The following is a 24,493-nucleotide window of genomic DNA, read 5'->3' as shown; positions in this document are numbered from 1 at the left end:
CCAACGCAGCCTCTGAAAGCATATTTGTGAGACCATGGTATTCAAAATCTAGACATTTTCGCCAAAAACATCATTTCATATTTCCGAGTATTGCTCAATATATTCAGTCAAGGCGTTTCGTATAGTTAGCACCGTTAGATGCGCATTAAAAAGTACTGTTAGAAAGCTTAAAGGAGCATAGAAGGATCACCGCATTTTACATAGTCGAACTTGACTAAATAGATCAATTAAGTCGTAATTTAATCGAAAATGAACCATTCAGGACCAAAAACAAATTGAGCGGAGATTGATTAATTTTGGCGCGCAAAACCAATGCCATGCTAATCACACAGGTAAACAATCCTTATGGAAGCTCCATATAGAGTGGATTACGAGTTAAGCAATACACCATATCCTGATTATTATTTGCCATACTTGGCGGCTTCAATCGTTGCGAAAATTCCCTACGAAAATTTTAAATCGAAATGCAAAATTGAAAATTCTGTTGATATTTTGAGTGTGAATCCTGGTTTGTATGCTAAAAACTAGTACATGTGGAATACATATTCAATAGCATGTTGGAGACTTTGATGTTTCTCGTGGTAACTAGGGGCACTTTAAAACTGCGGTCGCCTGCATGTCAAGTTGATGGCAAAAAGTAATCGGTGATGTTCTACTCCATACTTTATAAATGTAAAAATTCAAGCATATAGTATATAATGGTAAGCGCATGTTTTGCTACCCGTCTCTACTGATACACAAAACAATGGTTCAGGATCGGCATGTACATTAGTATAATGCGCAGATCTGTTGTATGGCTCTTGAGATGCAAGGTTATTGTCATGTACATCCGTATCCATTGAATGCATGTGCAGAATCCAACTATCAACCTAACTTTTGGGAAATTCTACCTTGGTCTTGTAGATCCGTACGCGTGTGTTGCTGTTTGAGGTTCTATCAAGTGCTTTGACTTTATGGTAGGCACTCGAATCAACTATGAGAGCCGATTCGTATATCAAACTTCGGAAGTGTCTACGCACTGACCACCGCTTTGGGCAATGTTGATGCAATTATATAACCGAATGACATGGTTTGGGAATCATGGTTACATCAAAATACTCAAACATACAGCTCTAGACAATCTATCATGGCGTGATGATCGAATTTGTAGCAAGTTCCCACACACAGTATCAAAAGATGCGATTTGCTTGCGTACAAACGTATGGTGTAGGAAATCAAATTATGTCTTGGCAACGTCAACCATATTTGTTGGGTTTTAGATATTCCCCTCTCCTCCATGTAAGTTAGATGATTCCCAGTTTCTGTGAACACCATATCATACAGCTTTATTGGGTTATGATCCAGAATATATTAATAGAATGAGATCTCGCATTTTGCGCTAATTAAGGACCAGGTCTTATTTTCAGATTCTTAATAAATTCTTGTAGGTGGAGAAATTGGGTATGTGATGCTCTCTTCTCCAGATGCGTATGGGCTCTTTGTTAAGCATGGACGTTCTCGTTATCACATATAAAACTAGTACATGTGCACTTTTTTTTTTTTTTTTAGTTCAGGGCAGCTTTGTATTATATTTATGTTCTAGATTTGCTAAACATGCCGTAGCACTGCCTATTGCTTGATATGGTGGAGTTACGATCATGCCTGTCAAAAATTAGGGTTTACTGACCGTAGCACTAGCAATAATGTGTGAGCGTCAAAAATACTGTACTTTCACGGGATTGAGACATGGCCTATAAAAAACCCATTGTTTCTTTTTTTTTTCTTTGTCTCGGCCCTCAGATTTAAATATCGCCTTATTTTTAGTAGCATCCCTGTCTGTCATTACTATGTTTAACCAACCAGTTCTATATCCAGTGGATAGATGAGAGCCATAGAGGCAAAATGATCGTGTCGCAAGTCCACGAATCATACATTAACAGATACAATTTGATATCGACAACATTGGAATAAAAAACGAACATACACATCGACAATAATTTGAACAGTATATTTCATTCTTTAGCTATCTTCCATCACTGAATCAGAAAAACGGATTCCCCGATTTCAGTACTCATAGGGAGAGTTGGAGAAAAAAAAAAAGCTTAAATAGGGTCTCAGGTCGAGTGATCCTTTCTTTTCTCATTTGCATTTCTTTTGATTGTATAAATCTTTCTTGTAGCATGTATATCTCCAATCTCTCTCTTTGCGCTGTTGCTCTTTTTGGGGCTGTTGCTTCTGCTGCCACCTTGAATCAATGTACCTCAGGCACTACCGAGTTTTCTAAAGGCCTTGGTAATTGGAATGAACAAGGAGGTTTGACTAACGGTTGGAAGATCACGAATGAAGGCCTTGTCATGACTCTTGAAGCTCCCAAGCAGATCGTTAGAATGACCAACTCATCTGACAATAGTATGTATTCTTTTTTAATGATAAGCTTCTGTTTCTAACATAGCTACCGTAGATAATCCATACAACAAGTACGCTTCTCCTACTTCTCCCACCTTTGTCTACTCTACTTTGTTGCATTACGGTACTGTTTCTTTCGATATTCAAGCTGCAGGCAAAGCTGGTGCTGTGACAGCCGCTGTGGTTCTTGCCCCTGGAGGTGATGAAATCGATTTTGAAATGCTCGGTGGTAAGTTGTTTATCAAATTACATTGCTCAAATCTCTAACATGCTCGTTCATGCACAGCCAATCATAACAAGGTTCAGACAAACTTCTTCTATGGCAAACGCCCAGTTTATGGTGTGAATAGTGCTAGTACTGAGGTTGCTATTAACACTGCCTCTGGTTTTCACAATTACACCTTCGACTGGTAAGATTTGATGTCCACATCTCTGATCTGATTGCTCACCTGATTGATTTTCAGGTCCCCCGAAAGAATTGAATTTTTCGTTGATGGTAAACTTATTCGCACTGCTAAAAACAAGAACGAATGTAATAATGCTGGAGAGTGTACCTATCCTACTCATGCTGCGTAAGTTTTTTATCTAGTACAGACTGAGCATTGTTCTCACATTTGCATCGTTTAGCGCTATCCAAATCGGCCTCTGGGATTCCAGTGCTGTTTCCGGCACTACTCAGTGGGCTCAAGGACCTATCAACTGGGTCAAGGGAGAAACAATCAGTGCTACAGTCAGATCTGTCACAGTCAACTGTAATCCCAAGTACAACAAGGCCAAATAGATCCAACATCCTACCTTTTATATATAAACATGTATTTTCATTCATTTAGCTTCTTATTTTGCTTAGTATAATAACATAATAAATGTTCAGTCCGTAAACACTTTCAAAGCCTCAAAAAGGAAAGAAGTTGATCTAGAAAGTATTTTGATAGACTGGCTCTATTAAATATAGAATGCAAGAAAAATAGCACGGATAACGGTAGTGCTATGCAATTTGCCATCTACTTTTCATACGCTTCAAAAGCACCTATTACTCTATTGCCTTCATAATGGAAAGGGCATTGAGTTTGCCAGCCAGCCCACCAGCCGCCAAAATTGATTCAAACCCAGATTTTTTTTCGGCCCAAGATAGAACAAATTTTGTCTTTTTTCGACTTGATTGAACTCTTTTGTCCACGATGGTCGATCTATCGCAAATGTTCCGGCTTCGGCCAAAGAATTTCGGCTAGCCGTTCTCTCGTCTGTCTTCCCCCCGTTGACCTTGCGGTATATCTCGGCAGCAAGCTGGAAATTCTTTTGGTCCCTGTCGCTTACCACTGTCCAACGTAATGTGATATACCGCCTCATTTTGGGATGTATTCCCCACCGTCGCTTTCTCCATCGCATCATACCTGCAATGTTTGAGTCTCCTCTCTGTCCCGTGTGTTTGTCTGTCAAAGATTCCTTGAGCCACCTCCTCTTTCTTTGCCCATCTAAAGAGAAAGTGTGGCAGGGAGTCATATTTGAATTTCTTTGGTCAACTACCTCGATCGCCGACATCCAACAAGCTCTGAGGTATCTTGATTTTGCCGACATCTGGTATTGCCAGCGTGAAGGCATCAAGCCATACCGCATTTTATTCATCACTCTTGCTGAATTGTGGCTTGCCCACATGCAATTTATATTTGATCATGTTCCTATTGATCATACAGCTATCTTGAGCCGGATCCGAAGCATTGTCCACCAGACCATTGCAGAAGATCAGTGCCACTCCTAACTGTAACATAAACTATCTAATAGGTAGTTTATTTATTATTTTATCTTATTTTTTTTTTTAGTATATTTTATCTTATATTTTATCCGTATGTTCATATCTAAATTGCACCCGCCTCTTCACCATGACTTCCTACTCTTGGTGTACGCGGCTCAATCAATAAAAAAAAAAAGAACTCTTTTGTAAGATTCGACTATACAAGTTGTGATGATCATCCTTTGCTTCCTAATACAATTTCGAAGTACTTTTTAAGATGCATCCAATGGTACCAAGTAAGATAGATGTTTTGAATAAAATTATCAAGCAATTTATGAAAATATGAAATGAGGTTTCTAGCCAAAAAGTCGAAATTTTACATACTAATGTCCCACAAAGATAATTTCAGGGTTTACGTTAGATCGATAGAAACATATTAATCTTATATATGCCATAGTAAAAGTCTTCATTATCAAGGTCAAAAACGTGATCGTTTGATTTTTGATGAAAACCATGAGGGATACCTCATGCTTTTTGGTCGAATCTCATCCATGTTTTTTTGATCCCCAAAAAGCTGAGCAAAGGTGTCAGAGAGTAACTGCTAGATGAGAGTAACTGTTTGGTGCTATTATGACAATCTAAAACGGCCTTGAACGCGAGAAAACGAAGCTCAAATGCACTCAGGCTTTGCTGTATCAGGGACACTAACGACTAAAAGGGGAAATGTCAGTATGCTGCTTGCCGGTATATGAAGTAGCTACGTGGATATGGATGTAAAGCATCACATAGGAGTCAGATCCACAGATAATATGAAGGGCTTTCATGTGTAAGTGGAGGTTCACAATGAAAATAGCAGTATTCTGATAAGATACGCCATGGCAACCGGTAACGCGAGCTGTTGCTGTGCAGGTTGGTTTCCACCGAAGCGAAGCGTAGGTCAGGAAATCACCCAAAGTGTCTCAAGGCTCGTTACAATAAAAATCATTGCATATTATTTAATACGCACACCCTAAGCATAATGGACCATGTATCCCAATGACGATCACTGCATGCACACAATTATATCGCCGTTATTGTAGAGTCTGCATATCAACTGCATTTGTAGTCTTTGTCTGCTCATCTTCGAGTTGGAATGAAACACAGGAAGATCAGCAAATGCCTCTTTACATTTCATCTCCAGCTACCATTTGATATGCAAACCGTTTCCATACTTGATATACTGAAGGTTCACATACCCTGGCTGTATAATAAAGACGAAGCATTTTTCATTTACATTCAACAATTGCAGTGTTGTAATAATACAGGCGAGTTTATTTTACGATACGATAAATTTCATTAGAGAGGTTTTAAAGAAAAGGGGTAACCAAGGCCAGAGAGAAGATCGCAGTGCTACATCATTATACAAAATACATACAAGTTTTTAAAAGTGGTCGTATGAAGCAGAAGGAGGATGTAATGGCATCACAGGTTTTTGAAGTGCGTTGCTATTATCAATAATAGCTAACTGGAGCGGCTGTTGCTGTAGTTGTTGTTGAATTGGATGAGGATGACGAGGCTGGTGGTGGTGCTGAGTCAAACGATTCTCTTGGTTATTCGACATCAAATCGGTCGATTGTGGTTGATACAGAGGTTGCTGGTGAGCATCTGCCATATAACTGTGATGAGAGCTACGATCAAACGCATGTTCATCTTGTGGATACTCGTTGTGAGGCTGCTGCATGATATTGTCAGTGCTGGTAGATACGGGAGAAGACATCACAGAATCAGTTGCCAATTCTTCAGCAGGATCAGACTGACTTCTTGGAGTGTCATCTTCCTCCAGAGGCAAAACACCGTTAGCACCACCATTACTCTTGTATACTTTCATGGCCTCTTCATAGTCATCCATCTCTTGTTTGAACATGTCGTAGTATACCTACAAGGATTTGGTTCTATCAGTCATGCTACTCATGCGTTGGCGCAATGCTCGAAACACTGACCCGCTTCTCCTCTCTCGTCAAACCTTTCCATTTAAGACCTAACAATCTAGTAACGTCTCCGATGCTCTCTTCAGGATTTTCTTCCTTGATCTTGTCACGTTCATGGCGGCAGAATATAAAAAACACATTTCCAGGGCCTTTGGGCGCATTTGGATCCTTTTTCTTCTTTGGTGGTTTGATGACAGTTGTGCTAGTTGTGCTACTATTCTTTTCGGCCTGTTTAGATTGTTTGTGGTTGTGATGTTGTGTTGATATCTGTCGACTATGTCAGCACACGTGTACTAGGCAGACAACACACAATAAACGTACCTTGCTCATAGTCAAGTCATTATGCGACAATGAATCATAATTGGTATCAGAATCACTGCCGTTCTCAAAGCCTTTATCTATTCTTTCCAGCAGAATACTTTTTTTTTTTGATTTTGAATGTTAACATCAAAACACTTTTCATGCTCATCATCAAGCTTACCTTCTTTCGAGTCGAAGTCTTTTAATGCTCTTGTGTGCTCGGTTTAATTTCTCTTGCAGCAGATCATTTTCCTGGTCAAAATCATGAGCAACCTGAGCTACGAAAAAAAGACCCTTAAATTTCGCTTCTTACTCCTTCTACTTCTCTGAACCTTTTTTTCAATTCTTCCATCTTGAGTTTTTGCTTGATTTCTGCCTCAAATTCGTAAATTTTCATATCAGATATAAGGGTAGCAGACATACCTTCAGCCATGTTGTTTGTATTGCGAAAAGAAGGGGAGGAAAGAGGAAAGAGGGAAAAGAGAAAATCTTATTGTTTCATTCGTTTCCTTCCCAAAAAGATAATGTGGTTATGGGAAGACAGTCAAAAGGGAGTGCTAAGTCCTTTTTCATCCGAATCAATAGTACACACACACGCTCATCATTCAATTTGAACGAAAGCTTCCATCATATTATTAATGTTTTCTTGTGTATCTCCGCATTACCCATTTAGAACTGGAACTGGAGTCCGTATTGGGAAAAAGACATGTAAATCATTGTTGTACTTGTTTCGTCGTCTTGTTGCTGGTAGTATTATTCCGCAAGTGTTATTGTAGAGCATGTGGCATCTCATCAAGGCAAGAGTAGCCATTGCCTCATTTGCGAGATGTGTGGGAGCACATACCCTTTCAATGACAACGATCCAAGAAAATCGATCTTTCCAGAAAAAAAAATCATCCATGCCAGCAAGTATACGACAGGTCCAAGCATGCCATTACAGCAGTTTCTTTCAAGCTGACCTCCTAGAAGTATCTGAGTAAAGCCTGCTTGTTTGATATTGAGTTACAAGCGAAATATTCATAGCAAACATGTGCTACTATATTGAGAAATAGAGCATATGGTTCTTTTGTATCCAGACTCTTATGTATAGTGATTTTCAAATGTGTTTCTCGCAATATTTAGTTTATTATTTGGATCTACAAATTTGACAAAAATGGTGGTGATGATGATAAAGCAAAACCTTTTAGTTCTTTGCTGCTGACTCCTCCTCTTCTTCTTCTTCCTCACTGTCATCTCCTTCAGGCTAATAGAACAAAATTAGTTTACAGTTTAGATTTATGACCACACTTGATGTCTAGAGTCTTACCATATTGTCCATGTTGGGCAAGCCACCGCTGGCACCAGCTTGGGCCATCAAACTTTGGAAATCTAAACCGCCCATGGGATCAGGCTGTTGAGTTTCCTCATCCTCATCATCCTCATCTCTCCACTTTTGGAAATCAACCTTAACAAAATTGAGCTTGTTGCCCTTTTGAAGCTTGGGCCACCAAGCCTCCTCCTTCTTATAAATGGCCATTGTCAGGTTACGGGCTGTCAAGTGTTGCTTGGATTTCTAGTCATGTTATGCTGTGTGAGATTTCAAACATCCTCATGCTGTAATCCAGCAAACTTACCTCAACATCAACGTTACCGTAGAACTCAATCTCGGCTTCATATTGGTTCTGCTCCTTCTCACCAACACCGGTGAATCTAAGCTTGGTTTCGGTCAAATCAATCTTGTGCTCCTACGAACAATTTGTGTGTTAGTCAACAGAGACCGTTGTATTAACAGCAGCAACCTACTTTGATGTCAGAGATTTCGACGGTCAAATAGAGAACATCGGCTCTTTGAGCCCAGAGAACAGTAGGATGGAGAGGCATGGTTGTAATAAAAGTTTTTTAAATGAAAAAAAAAAAGATGAAAGCTTTTCGTTCGTATGGACGCGTTCTCTTGAATCCAACTAGAAATTACGGCCATTAAAAATATCTTACGATGACGCATGTTGCATGTTGATGTTCTTTCACTTTCCATGTTTCGAGATTGGAGATTTATGCACACCCTCAGCCAGTTCTCCCGGCGAGACAAAATGTTCATTTGACCAAATGTCCAATGTATAATACTATTACAAGCTGATCTTGACGGAATCTCATGTCTGATGGTTCATTTCAATGTTTGCCAAATGTATCCACTAGGTCGTTGCGTAGAAGAGTTCAAATGTTCCTGAGATTTGCACTGACTACTACTGAAACATTTGTGCTAAGCATCAGTCGAAAGCAACTGCTTGGTGTCACTCGGACAACCCCAAACGGCACAAAAAGGAAAGATCAGTGCAATGTTTTATCGTCTCATGCAACAGCAAGAGCTTATTCCGAAATGTTGTTCATTTGCTATAATATCCCTTAATCTAATATATATACTGCAAAGCATTCAAAAAAAAGTAGAAAAACAAATCATATTCTTTCAAAATTTTAAGGAATTGTGTGCCATACAAGATGAATAAAGCCACCGGCAAAGGTGCAAAGCCATAGTACTCAAGCAGCAAATTCGGGTTTTCATTTTCATTATTAATAAGCTTACCAACAACATAACGCATCATAATCGCATGAATTAGCTTTACCAGAATTAAGATGCCTCCCACTCGAATTAGAAGTTTCACAGGCTACAGAACTATCCTTCCAGTAAATTATAGCTACCAAAGACGAGCTTCATACTGTGTAAATAAACTCTATAAAGCAATAAATAACCAAATTGAACAGTTTAAAGCCTTCATATCTTGACATGTAAGCTTTCCTGAGCCGCCGGAATGACACCAAACAATTGTACTTGAGTAGCAGTAACTTCCTGACACCTTTGCTCAACTTTTTGAGGACCAAAAAAAAAAATGACCAAAAATCGACCAAAAACCATGAGGTACCCCTCATGGTTTTCATCGAGATTCAAACGATCGCGTTTTTGACCTCCAAAATGAAGGCTTTTACTATGGAGTATTTTGAATCAAAATGTTCCTCTTGATTCAAAGCAACTCTTAAAACTTTGTTTATGGAATCTTTGTATGTAAAGTTTGGACAATTTCTCGAAAAACCAGGTTTAATATTTTCTAATAGTACGCAATAAGTCTATTCAAAACATTGCAATCGGTTAGCACTATATGAAGCGCCTTGAAAAGTGCTCTAAGAAAGCTTAAGGGCGGATAAGACAATTATCACAACTTATATAGTCGAAGTTCATAAAATAGATGAATGAGGTCGATTTTTGTTAATATTTGTCCAATCTAAAGCAGAGCGGTAGCGGAAAATGAATCCATTTTGGCTGCTTGCTGGCGAATGATTTCACCTCTACTTGGCTCCCTTATGTCAACCTTGTCAAGGAAAGCTGTTGTTCTGGGTTGGGTATTCTGGTAGAGAATTACAATATGCCATGTGTTTACGCTTACATGGTATATGGCCTTTTCTTATGAAAGGAGAGTGTAGTGCCAGCGGTGGTGTAGTCTATTGCAGAAAACTTTGATTTCACCATCAAAAACTTAAACAGTGATCTTGACAAATGTAGACGTTCTGAGTATGTCACAATGTGTCGCATCCAGCCATCGGAAGGCTTCTTTTCCTTTTCTAGCTGTTCTTTTCTTAGTGGTGGTGACAAGTTGACAAAAGCAGACTGCGAAGCTCGAGCAAGCAAAGACTATACTTCCTACAGTGCTGACAGACCAAAGGCCCTTTTTACAGCTGAAATTTCAAGATTTATCTATACTATCGATTACAATTGTCATAGTTTGTGTCATTGATGCCAGTAATAAACGAATGAGGCGAAGGCAATCAATGATTTCGAATCTAATGAAAAAGGTATTGTCGTATGAAAAGCACGATCGCTTATCCTTTTTATTATGTTCCCTATATTTGATTGATTCTATCATTGCAAAGTGCCCCCACCAAATAGAATTCTGATGCGAAATGTATGATGATCATAACATCTTGTGATATCAGAGTTTTTTAGCAAACCATAGCCATAATATTTTACTACAAAACTATATAGGGGATAAGGCAAGGCTCTTGCTAAGCATTGGAGAGACCAAATGGTCAAATTCTTGAACTAGACTTTTCAAAATGCTATGATCATTTATTGTAAAGTGGATCTATTCGTATCTGTCATTTCTACAACAACGGCAAGCACCTTCGTCAGAGTCTTCTTCATCGTCATCACTATGTTCTACAGCTGGTATAGTATAGTTCAAATCTTTAAGATTGATCAAGTGTTTACGTAGATTTTCTAGCTGATCATTTGACACCTTTGCATTTGCGATGACCAGCGTTTCAATTTGTGAGGTTGTATCTTTGTATTCTTCAAGTTGAGAGTAAAAATGGTCGAATTGCTGTTGATTTTCAATAACGACTGTGCTAGGGGTCATATTGATGATGGATTGTAGTTGTAAAGTAGTATAAAAAGTAGCATAGTTACATGGCATGTGGGCTAAAGTTGGTTTATGGCGGGATTACATTTTCTTGCCGAGATGCAAAGAATCAGCATTTGCTCTTTCATCCAATTAAAAAGTCATTGCGCAATTCAAGTAGATCTAACTCGCACAAAGATCATGCTTGCCATGCCAAACATTCACCGAGTTTTCGTGAATTAATCAAAACAAAGTTTATTTTAGCACTTTATGTAGCACTTTATGTAGCCTGCTGCGTCTTATTTTTGAAATGAAATGTTGATGTGTGATTCTCCCATTTGATATCTAATGCAGCTCAATGAATATTATGATCGACTTGATATATCAAACCAATCTTACCTGTTGTACTTTCTTCGAAAAGTAACAGCTAATTCGACACTTGGAAATACCACGGTTGCTGAATTAGTGTTCGAGTCCAATTTTACATCATGTGCACCGTTTGCCATATTACGGATATCTTGTAATTTCGCATCTTTGCCCAAACCTGTGATGATAAGTATATTCGATTTGCCGTTGGTAACGATGGGTAGCACTGGAGTCGCTGTGATGGATGCAGAAGATCTCTTGTTGGGAGTGAATGGGGCTTTAGATGGTGGGGCAGGCGTTGATGAATTGCCTGGCTTCCCTAAGCGACTTGTAATACTAGGTTTTCTGTCATATGGTGTTGATACTCTTCTCTCAATAGAGACTTTTCTTTCGTTGGGTGGTTGATATGGAATATTTCTAGGCGCTAGGTTGCCGTTATTACGAGCTGCCGCTGCTGCCACGCCTTTGATAGAAATCCCACCAGCAGGAGATTGCGCAAATCTCTCGAGACGCTTAGTAGCACGATCATCGCTATGGTTGTTGGTTTCGTCTGGTCTCAATCGCTTTTCACCGGTCTACATGTAACAGTCAATACTTGTACAGCGTGCACAATAACATGACTCAATTACCTCTGTGTTCCTTTGCTCTCGCTTTCTTTTCATGGTTTCGGCCGCTTCACGGCGCTTCTGATCCAATTCAGCTAATCTCTGCTGTTCTTGCTGTTGCTGCAGCTGCATTTGTCTTTGCATTAAAAGCATACGGTGTGCTTCCAGCTCCATAAACTTTCTCTGTTGCTGTTGCTGAAGCTGCATTTGTTGAGAAGCACCACTTTTGTTGAACTTTGGATTCACATAAATACGATTTGAGAATGGCGGATATTGTGGAAACATGTTACTATAAGAAAATGAATACAAAGTGGAATAAACAGAATGAATACATAATAATGCATGTATGTATCAAAAGAAAAAAGGAATTCAATGTGTGTGCAAATACCCCTCCTCTTCTTTTTTTTTTTTTTTTTTTGGGTTGTCAGTCTACCTTTTCTTCAACATTGATTCAATAATGAGAGTGAAGGGGAGATACGGCATGAGCGCGTCAAATAAAAGGGTGGAAAGAAATAGGGCGAAAGGGTGATAACAAATAAAATAAAATACGAAAACCTACTTCATTGGCATTGATGGTTGATGGCCATAGAATCCATTATTCTTGTAATTGTTGTAGTTGTTAAATGTTGATTGATGCTGGTGCTGTTGATTTGAAGAACAATGCTGCAATTCTGCTGACTTGCTTGGAGCTGTTGGGCCATCATTAGGTGTCTCGCCTTCCTCTAACGTATTATTTACAGTGCCTTGATTTTCTTTTTGTGTCTCGGCAGCAGCTGGCTTGGTTGTTATAGCTGCTTCAGTAGTAATGGCAGCAGAAGACGCTGCCTTTTCAGTAGTTGTCTTGTCCTCATCCAGTTCGGTTAATAGAGAGACATTCTCAGAGCGAAGCTCTTGCTCTAATGCCTCCAACTCTTCATTTGTGAGCTCGGGCCCTTCAATATCTCCCAGATCTCCAAAGTCTTCGAAATCCAGCTCGTCTTCAGGTAGCATTTGTTATATTTATATTTCTACGTGTACGGAAAAAAAAGCTTTAAGAAAGGGTGTGATGTGATAGTGAGAAATTTAGGACATTGCTTTTCACAGCCGCAAAATGGTGACCATCACTGATGATTGGCCATGCGAAGAAGCTGGCTGAAAGCTTATATCATAACATTGAAGGCTGTTTAGGTTGCTCTCTTTGTCCTGAAGTGATCAAAACACGCACTAAGCACATTGTAGTCAATTTAGCATTGTACGATAGGTTGTCATGGCAACGGGTGTTTGTCATTCTGTATTCGTTTGCATCTCGAACGCCCAAAATGAAGGAGTGCGAATGAGTAAAATGGGAGTAGCAAATTAAGCACTGCTGTATTGTAAACAGTTACACTATTGGCATGTATAGTCTTAGCTCTCTTTTTTACACAAAGACAACGTGCATTTATTTTAGGTTTAACTTGCACACAAGATTTTCTTTTGATAAATGTCAAATGACGATAACAATACATCCGTGATTTTTAAAGTATACTTTATATATATAGGCCGAAGTCTGCGCCGAGTACACCCATTTTGTTTACGAGATATATCAATTTCTCGGCTCAAACAGAGGGATTTGATAAATGTATAGACATTTCCATAAACATTGCGGCTTCTCATCATAGGGATGAGCAGGCATAGGCACAACAACCATATAACATTTTAAATAAAGTTTCATCAACATCCTGATCTTATGATTTTTCTTTTTTTATTGAAATGGGAAATCATGAAATATAGCTTAATGTTGCATGATTTGGCTTAAACAATTGACTCAGGTCAATGTTACAAGAGGGAACCAAAGCACGAATCATAAGAGGGCTGCGATGTTGACGCAGACAACCATTAACATAGCATTCAGAGCAAGATGAGAAGCAAGTGTGAATATTTCACTCATAAGCTACCACAGGGTGGTACATGACAAGTTACAACTTAGATGTATTAGCATCATCAACAAGTTTTTTATATTGTTTTTTGGGGGGGGGGGAATCTGTTATATATGAAGAGAGAGAGAGAGAAAAAAAGAATGAGATAAACGGATACTTGTTTTTACATGCATTTTTTTGATTTTCGAGTGGTATTTTTGATCATTTGCTGGTATTTCTTAAAAAAGATAGTTTGTATATACATTTTGCTGTTGCTGATGATGTTGTTTTTGTTGATGGTGATGATTTGGAAACGCTTCCCATGATGAAAGCTGTTGTTTCATTGAATCATGCATAGTGGAGGTTGATAAGATTGATGCTGATGATGAAGATGAAGATGACGACGAAGAGGAAGATGCTATGGGATAGTGATAAAATGATAAGGATGAAGGTGATGTTGAATACGAATACGAGAGACGTCGATGATATGCTATCTCATAGCTAGGACTGGTTGTACTAGATGATCGAACATTGGCAATGAGCCGAGAAGGAGAGTAGGATGAAAAGCTGGGAGATGAAGTAGATGGATTGTTATACACAGGTTTAGATGCCTCATTTGTCTGACAAACAGAAGAACAAAAGTTCATATTCTAGTGTAGACCGATTAACAATGAATTACATTCTACAAAAAAACCAAATGACTTACATCCTCGTTCAATTGTTTCTCGCAGTAAAGACAAATGTTCAAATCCATAATATAGTAACAGCTAATTGATTTCAAATTTCAATGAGAAAAAGAATGCAGAAAGGAAGAGAAAGAGATGAGAAATGGCTGAAAATACAGGTATTTATACAAGATGTAAATTGGGCTAAAGTCACATAAAGCATAGACTTATAGTAGTAGCTGATGATGAGGGGTAGAAAGGGGGGGATCTTAGGGCTATCATTGTACAATGTAAACATGTTATTTTTGACGAATGATTTTTTCTTTTTCTCTAGCCCCATAAAGCGAGATTCAGGAACAGCAACTGGCCCCTAATACACAGAATTGCAGTGGCACCGATATACTTTTCATTCAGGACTTGTATAAAGCAGTGTTCTTCTTGGCAATTGCTGATTCAAGTAGCTCTGGGCATAATTGAGAAATGTGCGGATAAATACTTCTTCATTGCGCCTTGAAAAGCGAATTCTTCATATAAAAAATGAGTACATGCTTGACATAAACTGATCTTATGTACGCTTAAAAGCCAAGAGTGATATATAAACATTTCGCTAGACTAAAGTGGAATAATCTTTGTTGTTACTTTCACGAAGCCATCAATGTGTAATCTAGGGGAAATATTATTGAAGTATAGGTCGTTATCTGCAAATTTAGCTTTAAAAAATTCGTTTCTAGGGTGGTCTTTTGTATCCCCTCCCCCCCAACTCGCAGTAAAGTTAAAGTAATAAGTATGTTACATAAATATTTACGTCTGTGCAATTGTTGCATGAAATCATCATCCCACAGACCATCATCAGTACCACAACAAAATGACCCAAGCATTTCTTTTTTTTTTTATAGAAAATCTTTCTAAGCTGATTGAAAATACAGACACTCATGGGTTAGTGTAAAACCCGTATTGGAAAGCGAAAAGGAAGAAGACGAAATTAATGATGGATTCAAGGATTGGCACATATTTGCAATCAATTCGGCTGCATTGACACGCTTGGCAGGCTCACCCCTCAACCTATGTTCATTGCCTCTTTCAGTTACTCACTGAGCGATTCGAGAGCTTCGAAGGTTTCTTCACTACACCCAATCTCAACGAGCAAGAACTCTTTTTTTTTTTTTGCATGAGCAGCTTCATTGAACTATTTTGGTTGCAGCACACGTTTTAGCAGACATTGGCAAGGAAAGCAGCCCGTGATTTTTATTTCGCTAATGCAGCTGAGCGGATCACAGCCGTTTCAACAAGACTTGTCTCAGTTGTTCCTGGAAGTGTTTTGATTCAGTTCTAGCCTCTGGAGAAAACTGTAGTCCTCGTGTAGCAGATACATTGGTGTGATAAATGGAAGGAGCAATTCGTATCTCCTGGGTGATGACAATGAGCAGGCATACATGAGTTCCAACATTGCAAAGGTCTTCAGCAAATGAAGATAAACTTTATCGAAATCACCAAGCCCCTGAGTTTTTGTTTCTCTTTGTCCGTGCATTGCATTTGCACAAACAGGTCTTTGTCTTGTGAATTTAACCTACCGTCACAGGAGTTGGCTTCTTGCCTTGGATTGAAGCTTTTGCTCAAGCGCGCTTCCCATCTTTGTTTGACCATCTCTTTACTCTTCAGAAAGAATGTCTTCTGTAAGCATACATAGAGAATAGCAACTCTACCAACATTGCAATAAAATACTTATGTTTTTAATTGATGTATAGGATACAGAAAGTGATAATAACGTAGACCACTCATCTTTTATTAAAAAAGTTCTCTCACTAATATTTTCCTATTAGAACGAATCAATTGTAAGGGATCAAGACAAGCGTGCTGAGGCGGCTGTAAAGAGATCCTTGAAAGAGGCATTTGTTTTTCATAACACTTATGTGGCCGATATCACCGAGCGCATAAACAAGAAGCAAAAGTCACCAGCTGAACAAGATCGACCAGTCGTGAATTCTACGAACGAAGAATACATCTCAAAAGTAAGAGACCTTGCAGAACTTGACCTTTCGCCCATTGACATATTCATCTTCTTCACATCTAGTTAGGAGAACAGGATGCTTTGTTCTTGGAAGGTGTTGAGAGGTCAATAGGATACACGATCAAGAGTATAGCAATCAAGTCGCACGCCTTATATTACGATATTGTAGGTGTCAGACCTCAAATCACGTAAGCAACTTATTGTTTTCGTCCTGGAGGAAACAGCAATGCTAATATTAACCTTATATATTAGACTTGGATTGAACAGTATCCTTGATTTGTCTTACAACTTTCCTCGTGGCCAATCCACTATCTTCAGTGCCGTACAGTGGTCTCATCTCCGAGAAAAATATAAATATTCGTATGTTTCTCACCCCTTGTCACTGTCAAGGAAGGCGACCGAGGTGTTGAAAAACGCGGAGACAATTGCGAAGACAAACGTAACAGAAGCCAGCGATCAAATTTATAAATATCTCTACCTGTACAAGAATCGCTTTACCAATGATGAACAGTTTGTATTGTTTGCACATGCTTTCATTCTCGAGTTCCTCGAATCCAATCCGTACATGTTCAATAAGCAAGTGAAGAAGAACGAGCAAGACTGTATTGTAAAGTTGTGGGGGCCAATTATGGAGAAGCTAGTGCAGAAAACGCCTCTGAGACTCAAGTGGTATGCTTACCTTTTTTTTTAATTTATTCGATGCTAATTGTTCATTAGGGGCGAGAGTTCTTGCTCGTTGCTTACAAACTCTTTGCGCGCTGACCTCCGAGTAATTTATGACCAGGTTGAAGACCGCCAGGTCCAAGAATACGACATGATGCAGATGGAAGCCACAAGAATTTCGCCCACGCCACAAAAATTCGACTTTGACCATGTTAAACTGCTTTTAGAGACCAAGGATAACATTGACCTCCTCCAGGAATATATTGGTGATGGGTTGTGTTGCATTCAGTTCTGTGGTCTGGAGCTATTCAAATATAATCTCAAGCATGTGTCAGACACTCTTTACATTGGCAACAAGGTCACCACAAATGTTATTCTCCCCGCCGTCAAGGATTTCAAATTTATGACAGACCTGTGCAACACTTTGTTAACCACAAGAAAAGAATGGACTGATCTGCAAAGGACGCTGGTGTTGGTAAAAAATAGCCCGAAGAGCGCCGATCGCAGCCTGCAAGACCCTCCCACGCAACAGACTCGTCTTAAAAAAAGCCCATCATGGTATCCCCCACGACCCGATCAAAAAACCGCCCCACTGACGCCCATTCCTCCAAACCTATCATAATCTACACATTCTAATATAAAGAAGGGTGATGTTTCTTTACAACTGTAAATCGAGATACATACCTTGCACAAATATTCACTGTTATATTCACAAACCTATCATTCCATTCTCTTTTCATATTCCCTTTTCGTGGTAATGCTCAACATAAAGTAGTGATTTATTAAATCCATTGAATTTTCCTATTTTACCTTGCTGTTTGCCTATAATTGATAGGAATGCCTGTAGTTAAGCTGCGTATATATCCACGTATATCATCCCTGATACACATTTATGCTCCTGGTAGTAATTTATTTTGCAGACATACCACTGACGCTAATGTCCTCCAAGCAAAGCAACTTCAAGTCATTTGTCAACGAAAACAATTGCAATGTGTCTCAGGAAACTCCAATCTATGAAGGAATTAAGGTTTTGTTTAAAAATTGTCTTTTGAAACGTAACGATGCTTGCTGAAATTAATTGTATGTTAGACTTCTATCTGGATTTCTGTGCAAAGTGTTTGCCTATCACATCGTTGCATGTCAATTATAGACATTGCTTAACAGGCATAACGTAAATAAGTCGTGGTGCGTCCACTCTCTGATTACCACCTTGTATTATCATCTTCCCCGAGCATCCATCATCTAGATGCGTCTATTGAATTATGTAAGCATATTATTTTCTCAATTCGATTGCGATCGAATCGAATTACGATATAAATTTTATCTTTCACCTCAAAAGAAGTTTGGTGTTTACATTAAAGCTTTCATGGTTTTGTATACTGCTTAATTATTGGTGTGTGATTCATAAATATTTGGAGTTTGTGCAATTATTGCATGAAAACATCATCCCACAGACCATTTTCATCATCACAATAAGCGATTTTAATGCCCTACTACTATATGTTTTGATAATGGATTGCGAAAAGATTCGCATATGAACCCTGATTGAAACATTAAATAAAAATACTCTACGGCTCAAGTGTAGTCTAGCAAAGGCTATGCTATTGCTGTTAGCTCAATATAGAAAGAAAAGCATCGTAGTGACCCATCTGAGATCAAAAGCATAACGCATCTAGTTCAACATTTGGTAACATCAATCTATTAGGAAGATTTTACCGTAACAAAGAAAATGTGCAAAACCATGGAAACTAAGCATCAAATCCAACATTTGATGGTAGTAGCCTTAACGAAGCTTTTACGGTGGCGGAGCGACGGTGCAAAACCACAGTATTCAAGCATGTTGAGTCTGTAGAAGCTACGAGAGCTCAGTAACTCAGTGGTAGTCGGATCATGATTTACATTGTTACTCGCTGTCTATGTTGGGACGCAAGGTTCAACAAGAAGTGAACTATATGGTTGACTATGAAAGTCCGTGATTGCGAATGACGATGATAGGTTGTGAATCGTATCATCGTAGCTGAACTGACGACCGGATCCTTCATAATGATCGGTATTGGAGATACAAAACTCGATGTATTGACTCATGCTAAACAATAAGATAGATTGATTGATTTAGCGATGATAATTTAGTATAAATAAGATGTGCTCGAATCAATTAATAAATCATTAAGTTTTCATATCTGGTTACTTTTTAGTCTTCCTTTTGAAATATATCTTAATTTGTTAATATTGTATCTGTGGATACAATAAAGCAGCAAATTATGTTTCCCATTTCCATTTATTACTAAAGCTTACCAACAACATAACGCGTCAAAATTTGCATGGATTATCTTACCAAATCAATATGTCTCCTATTCGAATTAACAATTGCACAGACTACGGAACTACTATTCCATTAAATTACAGCTATCAAAGATGTGATTCATGCCGTATAAATAAAAGCTATAAAGCAACACATAACCAAATGTGGCAGCTTTCCAGCCTTCGTATCTTAACATGTAGACCTTTCTGAGCCACCGGAATAACGCCAAACAATTGTACTTGAGCAATAGTAACTTCCTGACACCTCTGCTCAACTTTTTGGGCCAAAAAAAACATGGTCAAAAATCGACCAAAAACCATGAGGTACACCTCATGGTTTTCATCAAAAATCAAACGATCTCGTTTTTTACCTTGAAAATGAAGACTTTTACTAAGGTATGTATTGAATCAAAATGTTTCTCTCAACCCAAAGCAACTTCTGAAACCACTTTTATGAGGTCTTCGTATACAAAATTTCAACATTTTGGCCAAAAACCTTATTTTATATTTTCTGGAATTGCTCAATAAGTTTATTCAAAACACCTATTACAAGTAACACCATTGGAAGCGCCTTGAAAAGTACTCCAAGAATGATTTAGGAAGCGTTTTTTTTTGTAGGGGAGACGAGCTCCAGTTTTTATTTAAAGTCCTGTAAATGTCGCTATGAGTGATAGACAAGACTGTTGGTGGACCCAATGTCTGCGAAGAAGGGGAATAAGATATTTTTTGAACTAAGTTGGGAAAGAAATCTACTGCTAATAAGGGATTTAGGAAGCGTAGGGTGATCATCACAATTTGTATAGTCGAATTCCATAAAGTAGATTAAAGAAGTCGAAAAAAAACAAGATCTGTCCAATCTTGAACAGAAAAAAATAAGCTGAATTTGAATCAATTTTGACAGGCGTCGCTGCTGCTGGCTGACTCGGATGCCTTTCTGATGACAACAATGATGACAACAATGATGGTTGCGATGCTGATTAAATGGGGGTTATGGTGTTGAAAGTAAACTTGCTTAGCCCGAATCCTTTTTTTTGGGAGTTTTTCCCTATAAAGGTGTCTTTTGCAATGACAATATCTCAAAAAAAAAAATCGCACAAGTTCTGTATCTACACATGACCAGATTTATGCCGCCATATCAAGAGCAACATCAGCGAATGAATACCTCCCCCTCCTGACTATGATATAACTTTTTTTTTTGCTATTAATTGGTTGTTTAAAATCTACTTGATATACCAAATTTTTAATATCTCTGATTTGAAATGTCTTCGGCGAGAGCCCGCAGGGCGACGCCATCATCGAGCATAGCGAGGTTGATCGGCTAGTATATATATATATAGTATATGTAGTGTTTCTTTGTATACCCTGGCTTAACATCCAGTAATTGAGATGAAGAAAATCATTTTATGAATGACTCAAAGCAATGCATTCGTCCATGCCTTATCTATATCTAGGGTACAGAAGCCAGTGCTCTAAATAGCGAGGCTAACAGCAGTACATTTAACCATGTGAAACTGCTTGTGGAAACCAAAGATAACATTGTCCTCCTTCAAGGAAATGCCGATAGTGGTTTGGGTTGTATACAGTTATGTAGCCTAGAGCTACCCTTCAAGTATAACCTCGAGCATGTGTCAGACGCTTCTTGACTTATAAAAAACGTATGCAATGCTTTGGTGGCAAACGTTCTTAACAATATTCATTATAAGGTCTACCACAATAAAAAGGTTGCGATTATGTATCTCTTTAAGAAACACAGTTTCTTTGTAGATTTGAGCTACACGCGACTCAATTTTCTTTGCAGACATGCTAGTTTATTGAACAGACTTGATAATCTCTATATGCATATGATGCTCTACTACTGCTCAAAGCCTCCAGGAACAGGAGCACGAGGGGCCTCAATAGTAGGGATCAAATCCTTCATTTGATTGGCAATTTCTATTTGGCTTTCTCTATCTCTAGCAGCACGGATAGCCAAGTATTTACGGCAGAAAATGTTTACAGGTTCATTGTCTGATTTATCGTTGCCGCCAGCCAGGACAAGGCCACCAGATTCTGCAACAATGACAATAGCGGCAGCCACATCCCACTCCCAGCATCCTACTTCCCAATACACATCAATGATACCTTTGGCGACATTACACAAATTGAGAGCAGCAGACCCAGTTGTACGCACACTGTGTGCTTCAGCAGCAAAAGGATTAGTCTCTGATTTCTTTTGAAGCATGTCATGAATAGCAGCAATTTTGGCATCAATCACCAGCTTGGATCTGTCAGATCCGGCTTCAGTGGCGATCAAACAATGAGACAGATTCACCAAAGGCTGAGGAGGGTTGAATAAGGGTAGTTTTTGAGTCTGATTGAGATAGGCGCCCTTGCCCTTGGCAGCAGAGTAGAGCTCGTTAAGGAGAGGGTTAAAGACAACACCTACTGTTGGGATCTTGTTGATTGTCAATCCGATGGAAACGGCGACAAATGGATATCCATGAATGAAATTAGTGGTACCATCTAATGGGATTATATAAGCATTTTAGAGTTAAAGGCTAGGTGGATGATGCGTTTTCACTACCAATGGGGTCAACAATCCAGGTTGGTTCATGGGTGAATTCTGTCTTTGCACCACCAGCAAAAGTCTCTTCGCCAATGAACCTGTGCACGCATAAATCAGAGGAATGAATGGATAGCATGGACTCGCGCTTACTTGTGTTCAGGATACGTGCGAGAGAGACGCTCCTTGATGAACTCTTCAACTGCTTTGTCCGTCTCTGTCACAAGATCTGTGGGGTTCTCTTTTTTCAGTTCAATGTTGGAACCTGTTCCTGCCATGCGAGAATCAACGGCAGTCTTGATGATAGCACCAGCTTCTTTGGCTAGATTGATGGCGAAATCGAGGTATTCTTGGACGCGAACTGTGGATGTGGATTAAATGGAGGACATGTGCGTTGGAGTAGTATGCCGAAATTTACCTTGTTCAACAGACATTTTTCTGTAAAATTAGAAGGGAGAGAAGAGAGAGAGAGAGAGAGAGAGGCTATATTTCCATCAACATAATGTGGAGTAAAAGAGTGTATTTATAGAAATCTCGCCCGGCCGTCAATCACCCATCCCATCATTCACCATCAAATCATATGACATTTGAGACCCAGAGAAAGGTGGTTTGGTAACTGAAGAACCCCTTGTTTGATGTTGTAGCATACCCGACAAGCAGCAAGGGTAGGATGATGAGATCAAATCAGCTACATGACAGGCAGATGTTTGCTCACTATCCAAGCAATGGAATAGAACCCTGCTTTCTGTTACAACCCACTCGGAAAGGAACAATTAATTTGTGTGAAATGATAGGTTTATAATTAGAATGTGTAGCACCAAAAATAGAGCTTTAAAAGAGGGAGCTTTATCGTATAAATACAAAAAAGAAAATTTTTCAGCCCTTCTCCTCGTTTTACTACACTTTTTTCATAGACAAGAATCAAAATGCGTCTTATTCCCTTAGTTTTAGCAACTTTTATTGCAATCGCACATGCAGGTACAGTAAATATGATCAGAGAATCATAAAATGCTTGTTTATTGACATTTTATTTGATTCCAAACTAGTCCCTCAAGGTAATAAAGAAAAAACAGCATTTTACTGCTCTCGAGATTAACACATGTATAGCTCCTGGCATCACATCCACTGCAGCTCCAGCTCAATCTACCAGCGTGCAAGCGCCTGCTGCTTCCACAACACAACCTCCAGCTGCTTCTTCAGGATCAGTGCCAGCATCAGGGAGTCAACAACCCATTGCTACAGCTATTCTTCCCGGTAATAGCACAAATAGCAACAGCACACAATCAGCAGTGGCAAGCAATGGCGGAGCAGCAAACAACACATTGGCTGGCTTGCCTACATCCGCAAGTTATGGCAATAGTGTCTATCCTGGTGGTGCTTCATTTGCCACGCCAACTGCTAGTAAATCAGTTTCACCATTATACCGCATCGATCCCAAAGAAAATGTCACATTCGTCTGGTCATTCACTGATTTGCTTGTTCAACCTTCCAACTTGACTTTGGCTGCTGTTGCGCCTAATAAGGTCACCTATACCATTACTGCCATGCCTGGACTTGCTACTAGTGCTGTCTGGCAAATCAAAGATGTACCAACTGCTTCACCACTCATGATGGGTATGTATCAGATCCAGCTGTATGATCAAAGAGGTGTCTCTGCTCCTGCCCAGCCTGGTTGGTTGGCTCCTTATACCAGATTGTCCATTGCATTCTATTCTCCAGAATCGTATTCAGCCATGTCAGGATGTAAGTATTCATTGGGATGCTGTGCGTTTGTTCAAGATGGACTGATCTTTTGTCTCTTGTAGCTGATTATTGTCCTACTTGTTTCTACAATGCTGGGAGAAGAATTGCAGAGAGTTTTGGCCCCATTGCCGTCGCTTTGAGTGTAGCTTCTGCTACATCAGCCATAATCTTGTATGGTCTATTGTGGTAACTTTTTATAGCTCTGTAAAATAAAGATCGTAGTTGTGGGATGCAACCGTGTTTGATATTGAACTGGCAGTATTGCTGAAATTACATTGTATATACGCCTTGCTAACTGAAGGCAAATAACATGCCCAGGACTTAGCTAGACACTGTCAATTGGCACGGTGGTATATTGGGAAGTGAGAGTTGTAGAAGAGCATAGAAATATCAAGAAAATAGTAGGTGATAGACTGACTCAAACAAGTCATTTTGTCTATCTCGTTGAGTATGACATGAGTAAATAATATTTTAATTGCAGATATCAATTGTATAATAAGCATACAGAAGTATATATTAGACATAGCAGACATAGCACCGATGTGAACGCAGTGGCAGTTTTGTCTTCGTAAGTAGACTGAGACACGATTTGTTATTTAGTTAAATCACCAAGCTCCAGGTAAAATTGGACCGTCCAACCAAGATAAAGAAATGCTAATTGGACAAATGCAAACAAGATGAAATCAGAAATAATGTTGCAATCGTTTAATTCATAATAGTGCTTACCGCAAAAGATGAAATTTCCAAAAGCAACAACAGACTACTCAGCTGCCTGACTAGACGACCTCATCGCCAAGTATAAGCAGCAAAAAGCATAGCAAAGTAACGCTTTTCCAAAACCACAACTGCAGTAGTTTTCGGAAGTAGCCTTTCGCACCAAAACCGACGCTCTCTCATTGTTTACCAATGAACCATTTTTGTAAGGAACCCTCAGTTCTATACTACTAATGATTCTCGTGCTTTGCACCAACGCCAGCCGCA

At 39.1% G+C, this 24,493-nt stretch overlaps 9 protein-coding genes across 9 annotated transcripts; 3 read left to right on the top strand and 6 right to left on the bottom strand.

Annotated features, from left to right (window-relative positions):
* Positions 1-2,159: 2,159 nt before the first annotated feature.
* ATC70_006564 (uncharacterized protein) lies at positions 2,160-3,166 on the top strand (the record flags this gene model as incomplete). Its single annotated transcript, XM_064825838.1, has 5 exons — positions 2,160-2,388; positions 2,441-2,614; positions 2,672-2,795; positions 2,850-2,957; positions 3,013-3,166. 5 exons carry the CDS (start codon positions 2,160-2,162, stop codon positions 3,164-3,166), a joined length of 789 nt encoding a protein of 262 aa, XP_064687352.1.
* Positions 3,167-5,534: 2,368 nt separating this feature from the next.
* ATC70_006563 (uncharacterized protein) lies at positions 5,535-6,814 on the bottom strand (the record flags this gene model as incomplete). The annotated part of the gene is made up of 5 exons (XM_064825837.1): positions 5,535-6,029; positions 6,094-6,348; positions 6,403-6,499; positions 6,563-6,633; positions 6,695-6,814. 5 exons carry the CDS (start codon positions 6,812-6,814, stop codon positions 5,535-5,537), a joined length of 1,038 nt encoding a protein of 345 aa, XP_064687351.1.
* A 750-nt stretch (positions 6,815-7,564) lies between these two features.
* Positions 7,565-8,241, bottom strand: ATC70_006562 (Extracellular metalloproteinase (Fungalysin); the record flags this gene model as incomplete). Its single annotated transcript, XM_064825836.1, has 4 exons — positions 7,565-7,624; positions 7,688-7,933; positions 7,995-8,105; positions 8,164-8,241. 4 exons carry the CDS (start codon positions 8,239-8,241, stop codon positions 7,565-7,567), a joined length of 495 nt encoding a protein of 164 aa, XP_064687350.1.
* Positions 8,242-10,490: 2,249 nt separating this feature from the next.
* On the bottom strand, positions 10,491-10,763 carry ATC70_006561 (uncharacterized protein; the record flags this gene model as incomplete). The annotated part of the gene is made up of 1 exon (XM_064825835.1): positions 10,491-10,763. The coding sequence occupies one exon, from the start codon at positions 10,761-10,763 to the stop codon at positions 10,491-10,493; it is 273 nt and encodes a 90-aa protein (XP_064687349.1).
* A 281-nt stretch (positions 10,764-11,044) lies between these two features.
* Positions 11,045-12,706, bottom strand: ATC70_006560 (uncharacterized protein; the record flags this gene model as incomplete). Its single annotated transcript, XM_064825834.1, has 4 exons — positions 11,045-11,090; positions 11,145-11,686; positions 11,741-12,005; positions 12,276-12,706. 4 exons carry the CDS (start codon positions 12,704-12,706, stop codon positions 11,045-11,047), a joined length of 1,284 nt encoding a protein of 427 aa, XP_064687348.1.
* Positions 12,707-13,829: 1,123 nt separating this feature from the next.
* Positions 13,830-14,344, bottom strand: ATC70_006559 (NAD(P)H:quinone oxidoreductase, type IV; the record flags this gene model as incomplete). The annotated part of the gene is made up of 2 exons (XM_064825833.1): positions 13,830-14,240; positions 14,297-14,344. 2 exons carry the CDS (start codon positions 14,342-14,344, stop codon positions 13,830-13,832), a joined length of 459 nt encoding a protein of 152 aa, XP_064687347.1.
* A 1,575-nt stretch (positions 14,345-15,919) lies between these two features.
* On the top strand, positions 15,920-17,548 carry ATC70_006558 (Flavodoxin-like domain-containing protein; the record flags this gene model as incomplete). Its single annotated transcript, XM_064825832.1, has 5 exons — positions 15,920-15,928; positions 16,076-16,264; positions 16,327-16,451; positions 16,516-16,932; positions 16,981-17,548. 5 exons carry the CDS (start codon positions 15,920-15,922, stop codon positions 17,546-17,548), a joined length of 1,308 nt encoding a protein of 435 aa, XP_064687346.1.
* A 3,531-nt stretch (positions 17,549-21,079) lies between these two features.
* On the bottom strand, positions 21,080-22,203 carry ATC70_006557 (uncharacterized protein; the record flags this gene model as incomplete). The annotated part of the gene is made up of 4 exons (XM_064825831.1): positions 21,080-21,729; positions 21,791-21,870; positions 21,923-22,130; positions 22,188-22,203. The coding sequence occupies 4 exons, from the start codon at positions 22,201-22,203 to the stop codon at positions 21,080-21,082; spliced, it is 954 nt and encodes a 317-aa protein (XP_064687345.1).
* Positions 22,204-22,695: 492 nt separating this feature from the next.
* Positions 22,696-23,702, top strand: ATC70_006556 (uncharacterized protein; the record flags this gene model as incomplete). Its single annotated transcript, XM_064825830.1, has 4 exons — positions 22,696-22,747; positions 22,816-22,824; positions 22,877-23,512; positions 23,575-23,702. The coding sequence occupies 4 exons, from the start codon at positions 22,696-22,698 to the stop codon at positions 23,700-23,702; spliced, it is 825 nt and encodes a 274-aa protein (XP_064687344.1).
* Positions 23,703-24,493: the final 791 nt, after the last annotated feature.

Source organism: Mucor velutinosus (genome assembly GCF_035048745.1).
Source record: "Mucor velutinosus strain NIH1002 chromosome Unknown tig00001547, whole genome shotgun sequence".
NCBI classification, from domain to species: domain Eukaryota; kingdom Fungi; phylum Mucoromycota; class Mucoromycetes; order Mucorales; family Mucoraceae; genus Mucor; species Mucor velutinosus.
Note: the sequence above shows the minus strand (reverse complement) of the source record. Positions and strands in the feature narration are given on the sequence as shown.